The 5,589-nt window shown below is 52.1% G+C and overlaps 1 protein-coding gene across 1 annotated transcript in view; it reads right to left on the bottom strand.

Annotated features, from left to right (window-relative positions):
* Window positions 1-5,589, bottom strand: part of SLIT3 (slit guidance ligand 3) — a gene marked incomplete at its 5' end in the record, with an annotated part of 712,261 nt that overhangs the window by 53,829 nt on the left and 652,843 nt on the right. The window contains 3 exons of the mRNA XM_004697123.2: window positions 695-766; window positions 1,351-1,422; window positions 3,547-3,615. Of these exons, the coding sequence (XP_004697180.1) occupies window positions 695-766; window positions 1,351-1,422; window positions 3,547-3,615 (213 nt within the window). The remainder of the gene's footprint in view (window positions 1-694; window positions 767-1,350; window positions 1,423-3,546; window positions 3,616-5,589) is intronic.

The following is a 5,589-nucleotide window of genomic DNA, read 5'->3' as shown; positions in this document are numbered from 1 at the left end:
GAACACCCCACCCCCACTGCCCCACCCCAGGGCCACCCCCACAGCTGCCATGCATGAATGTGCAGGGGTCCCTGGTATGGCCATGTCTCTCTAGTTTCTAAAAGAATGTGTAAATTAGGCTTTTGAAAATGAGAAACCTCCTGATGATTAAATATTGACAGATTATTCAGACACTGTTAGGGGGCACTGCATGAGCCAACTGCAGGATGACCGTGTGCCATGAGCTGGACTGGGCCCTGGGGTTTTCGGTTGGCCATCTCTGTTTCCCCGCAGTGGCTCATGGCACCACCTCACCCCGGAGCCAGAGCGCCAAATGCGCACATGGTGATCATCCAAAGAGCTGCTCTGGGCCATACTCGGGCTGGCTCCCAGCATGTGGACTGTGACAACGTGTCCTAAATCTCCCAAAGGAGGCTTTATGGAGCCCGCTCCCAGGACGGGGGTGGGGAGGGGGTGGTGAAGCAGTTTGGTCAAGGATCTATAAGTGGCTGTGGGCTGGACGCCAGGCCTGGTCAGCTCTCACTCTCAGTCCCTCTACCCCTTTGAGCAAAAACGGTGCTGGGTAGGGAACTGTGAGGATGTGGGGCTGTGGCGAGACTGGGCTGGGAAGCCAGGAGCCTGGGGAGTGCTCACTGATGTCCTGCTGCTACCCACGGAAAGCATAAGCAGGGCCCCAGGGCTCTGGGTGACTCACAGCACACGGAGAGAGCGCAGACCGTTGAAGGCGTGCATGGGGATGCACCTCAGCCGGTTGTAGCTCAGGATCCTGTGGGAAAGGAGACAGTGCTCTGTGCTCTGTGGGAGTCCAGACCCTCAGCTACTCATGAGGTCCCAGCAAATGGGGTTTTATCATCCCAATGTTAACAACATTCTGTTCATCAGGGTGGGACTCCTTCCCACCCACCACCCCAGCAAGCCCCTTGGTGTCCTTTCCCCAGTGTTTTCCCATGTTCCCCTGCAGGCTTCTCCACCACCTCCCTTTATCGTTAAACCGTGAGTGCTCACGACGTGCAAACCCATCAGAAAGAAATGGGTCTGGGTGAAATATAATTATGCAGGGTAAGCCTCCACTGGGAAGGAAAACTCACAAATGACAGAGGGCATTCCATTGAGAGCTTCCTTCAGGACTAATTAGTCTCCAACCCTTCTCTGACTGCCCAGGCAGCAGAGCCCCAGCTGGCTTGATTTCCCTCTGCTCATTAAGGTTCACCCTACACATCCTGTCCTGGAGGACCACGAGAACAGAGGACCTCAGCCTCTGCTCTCTTAGGGGACTAAGGGGGAGGACAGTTCTAGCCACGGACTGCCCGGCTGATGGCCATGCTCCCTGTGGCGCCTTATCGTACTCACAGAGTGGAGAGATGCGACATGTTACTGAAGGTGTAATTGGTCAGCACGCCGATACTGTTGTTGCTCAGGTCACTGGGAGAAGCAAAATGGAAGTTCTTGGATTTACTGACAGTTCCATTCGAAGGGATCATGCTCAAGTAGCACACATTTGTCATTCATCCATCCATCCATCCATCCATCCATCCATCCATCCATCCATCCACCCATCCATCCACTCATCCAACCATTCATTCATCTATCCACCTACCATCCATCCATCAATCCATGTACCCGCTACCCATTTTCCATTCAACCAACTACTCATTCACGTATTCATTCATTCATCCGTCCCCTGATCTACCCACTCACCCATCCACCTACCCACCCACCTATGCATTTACTTGTTTTCCCACCTACTCATTCATCCAACTATCCATTTCATTTTCCATTGAGTACTTATTCAATCAATCATTCAAAGAATTATTTATTCATTTATCCTTTCATTCAGTTAGTCAATCATTCAATTATATGTTTGCTCATCCATTTATTCTACCTGCAAAAGAGAGTACTCCTTATTTTCATACCCCTTTCCTCTGATCAATCCCCCGTGCACTGTCCTTCTACCCTCCCTACCTTTTGGCATCACTCACTTACTAGGTTTCCTGTGAGGGGACTGTGGCTGCCCAGGGTGCAGTCTTCTGGCAACTATGTTCCCTAGCTTCTGCTCAGGACTAACTGTTCAGAACAGTGGTTTTAACTGAGAGGCACTCCAGTATTACTGGGGGAACTTGGTAATAGTCTGCGCTCCATCCCAGAAAAGAACCAACCCATTGCCTTCAAGTTGATTCGGATACACAACTTTACAGCGTAGAAGAGAACGCCCCTGGTTGGTTTTGCAGCCTGTACATTTTAATGGGAGCAGAAAGCCTCATCTTTCTCCCACGGCATGGCTGGTGGGCTTGAACTGCTAACCTTATGGTTAGCACCTTTCACCCTCCAATATTCAGCATTAATTGACTTGGGGGAGACCTGAGCATCAGTATTTTTCAAAATAGCTATCCAGGTGATTGTTACAGCCATGGATTAGAGAGGACGTCCTAACTTGGAGCAATGTTGTCCCCAAGGGCCATTTTGTCACGTCTGTGGCCATTCTTGGTTGTCATTACCTGGTGGGGCACTCTGTAGGCATCAATTTAGTGGACTGAGGCAAAGTGCTGCCGAATATCCCACAATGCACAGGACTACCTGGCCCCAAATGTCACTAGTGCTGCTGTTAAGACATTCTGATCTAGAGGTATGCTTCAGAGATAGCTAGTGAGACAGGCCAATGAAGGGACAAGTGGCTTTCTGTCACCTTCACTCACCGATCCCCAATTTCCCCAAGGGTGACATGGTTTCATCCTGAAAGATCAGGCCTCTTGTGAGCTGGTTCCCTGTCAGGAACATCTTTCCATTATCATTTGCCTAAGGATTTATTTTGCATCCTTATGGGACAGCAGTGAGCCTTCTTGGCCCCACCTGTGCCCAGCAGGCTGGCTCCTCCTATGGAGGTTTACCTGGCAGATTGAGCCAGTAGCAGCTCCGGACACAGAAGGAATCTCAGTTTGAACCATCTACTTAGAGTGCTCTCTGGGGAACTACCCACACTCACTGCCATCGAGTCAATGTGAACTCACAGCAATGCTATCGGACAAGGGAGAATGGCTCCTGTGGGTTTCTAGGACTGTCACTCTGTATAGGAATAGGAGGCCTCCTCTTTCTCCCAAGGAGCATCTGGTGGCTTCGAACTGCTGACCTAGCAGTTAGCCCCACCTCACCACCAAGATTCCTCACGGGAGAACCAGAAGAGGGGTGTATGTGCAGAAATACCCATTTTTGCTGTTGGCCAGCTCACACCTTGCCAGATCTTGCAGCCACAGGAATTCAGTTGGCCCAGAAGCTCAGAGGCTGGCCCACCTTCCCCAAAGCCAAGACAGAAGATGACACAAAGAAGGGGCCATTAAGGGTTGTTAAAAAAAAAAAAAAGGGGCCAGTGACACCAGGCTTCTGGCCATTTTGGAACGTTAGCATTTCTAGGTGGGACCTGGATGTCAGTTGGGCCCTTCCTCTGCCTACTCCACCAGGGGAGTCAGTGTGGCAGTAGGCGTCCACCCCCAGCACCCTTCTGGCTCTCCACGGCAGTTTCCTGAGCTGTCCCATCCCCGCCCGGCTCCTTACATCAGTGTCAGATGTCGAAGAGCAGACAGCTCCCTGGGCACGGCCGCCAAGTGGTTTCCTTCCAGGTACCTGAAAGAGAGGTGCAGCATGACTCTGGGGCAAGAGACCATGCCCATGTCACCCCGTCCTCACAAACATCACCTCTGGGTTTTCCAGCTAGGTCGGCTTCCTCTCTTAGCCCCTGTGGATTTTTCCTCCAAAGCAACATACCGTTTATTGGTGTGGTTATTTAAGGATGTCCTTTTCTCTAGTTGACTAAGATCCATGACACAAGGGCTCCTATCTAGAATTGCCTTTGGTGGGTCCCCCTCAGGCGGTGTACAAAGCTGGCACGTCGTCGGTACTCAAGAAATACTTGTTGAATAAAGCAACCCTTTATCGAGCTGACTCTGGCACACGCGACTCAATAGGGTACAGGAGATTGGCCCTGGTTGGTTTTCCAGGCTGTAAATATTTATGGGAGCAGAAAATCCCATCTTTCTACCCTCACGTGGTTGGTGGGTGTGAACTGCTGACCTTATGATTAGCACCCCAATATGTAAACCACTATGCCATCAGGGCATAGTACCCAGCCCTCACAATAACTTTGGGTGGTAGGAATTCACAGTTGAGATCTCAGAAATACAGAGATGTTCAGATACAGATCCAAGGTCACACAATGAGCAAGTAGCTAGGCTAGGACTTGAACCCAGGTCTCTGACTCCAAGGCCTACTCTTACCACTAGTCCATGCGGGTTCTACTTAGCCACAAGAGGGCAGTGTGGGAGCTGGGCCAGGAGTGATTTTATCCTACGTAAACCTACTGCCATCCAGTTGAGTCCGACTCCTGGAAACCCTACAGGACAAAGTAGAACTGCTCCCTGCGAGTTTCAGAGACTATACATTTTTATAGAAGCAGACAGCCTCAGCTTGCTCCCTCGGGGCAGCTGTGGGTTCACGTCTGCCCTCAGGAAGATAAGCTAAGAGAAGCACGCTCCTTTGTTCCGGAACAAACCCTTATGGACAAGGTCAGGGTGCAGATGCGGTATGTACTGATGAACAGGTCAGCACCACTCCTGCTTCTGGAGGTTAATAGTCGTGTGTGTGTGTGAGAGAGAGAGAGAGAGAGAGAGAGAGAGAGAGAGAGAAGAGACAAAAGAAAGAGCCAGTCAGTACACATAGGAGGGGCCTTCAAAAAAGTTTGTGGAAAAATCCCATTATCTTTCCATTCCATTTCCCACCGCTTCTTTGAAACCCCCTCATACTTAGACGGCCTGTGTTCTGAAGGACAGGGAGTAGGTGCCAGGTGATGTGTGCCATGGGGCCACTGTAGTTAGACGTGGCTGAGGAGGAGACACCTCTCCGGGAGGTGCCTGTGGTGAACGTGCTGGGTCATTCAAAGGCTTGGGGCATCAATACCCCAGGTGCTTTGCAAGAAAGGCCTGGAGATCTACTTGCGAGAGATCAGCCAGGGAACATGAGATGATGGGTGAGGAAGGTGGTGCCTGCCTTGAGGACGGTCATTGGCACCACTTGACCGCACCCACAGAAAGTGCTGCCTTGGTGACTGTGTGGCCACAGGGTAAAGCAAGCCCAACAGGGCCTGGCCCTCTCGTCCTGCTTTCATGGGGCTGCCTGGGTGGAGCGGACTAGACGGCAGCTGGGTTCAGAAACGTTTGTCGGAGCTGAGATGAGCAGCACAAGGGTGACCCTGGGACAGAGTGGAGGAGGAGGAGAAAGAGAGGGCAGTGGCAGGCCAGCCTGGACTGTACCTTGAATTGTGATGAGACCCTGATGGCAGAACTTCCTGGGTGTCCTGCTCTCGCATCCACCCTGTCCCCTCCCTGTGTGAGACTGAAGGAGGCCCTTCGCATTCCGTGTGCACTGGCCCTGGGTGCACCAGGCTGGTGTGTGGTGGGCAGTGCAGCCATGTTTCGGGCTCCTGGCTCTCTCAGTGGGGTGGGGAGGCTGGGGGGTGGCTTTGGGGGCTCTGGACAGGCTGGAGGTGGGCAGGAACATGGGGTCTGACAGGACGGCGCAGTCAGAGAGGAAGCATGCAGGTGC

This window comes from Echinops telfairi, unplaced genomic scaffold, assembly GCF_000313985.2.
Source record: "Echinops telfairi isolate 266 unplaced genomic scaffold, ASM31398v2 ScPeMD7_7469;HRSCAF=8507_0, whole genome shotgun sequence".
Taxonomy (NCBI): Eukaryota; Metazoa; Chordata; class Mammalia; order Afrosoricida; family Tenrecidae; genus Echinops; species Echinops telfairi.
This window is presented reverse-complemented; position numbering and strand designations above follow the sequence as displayed.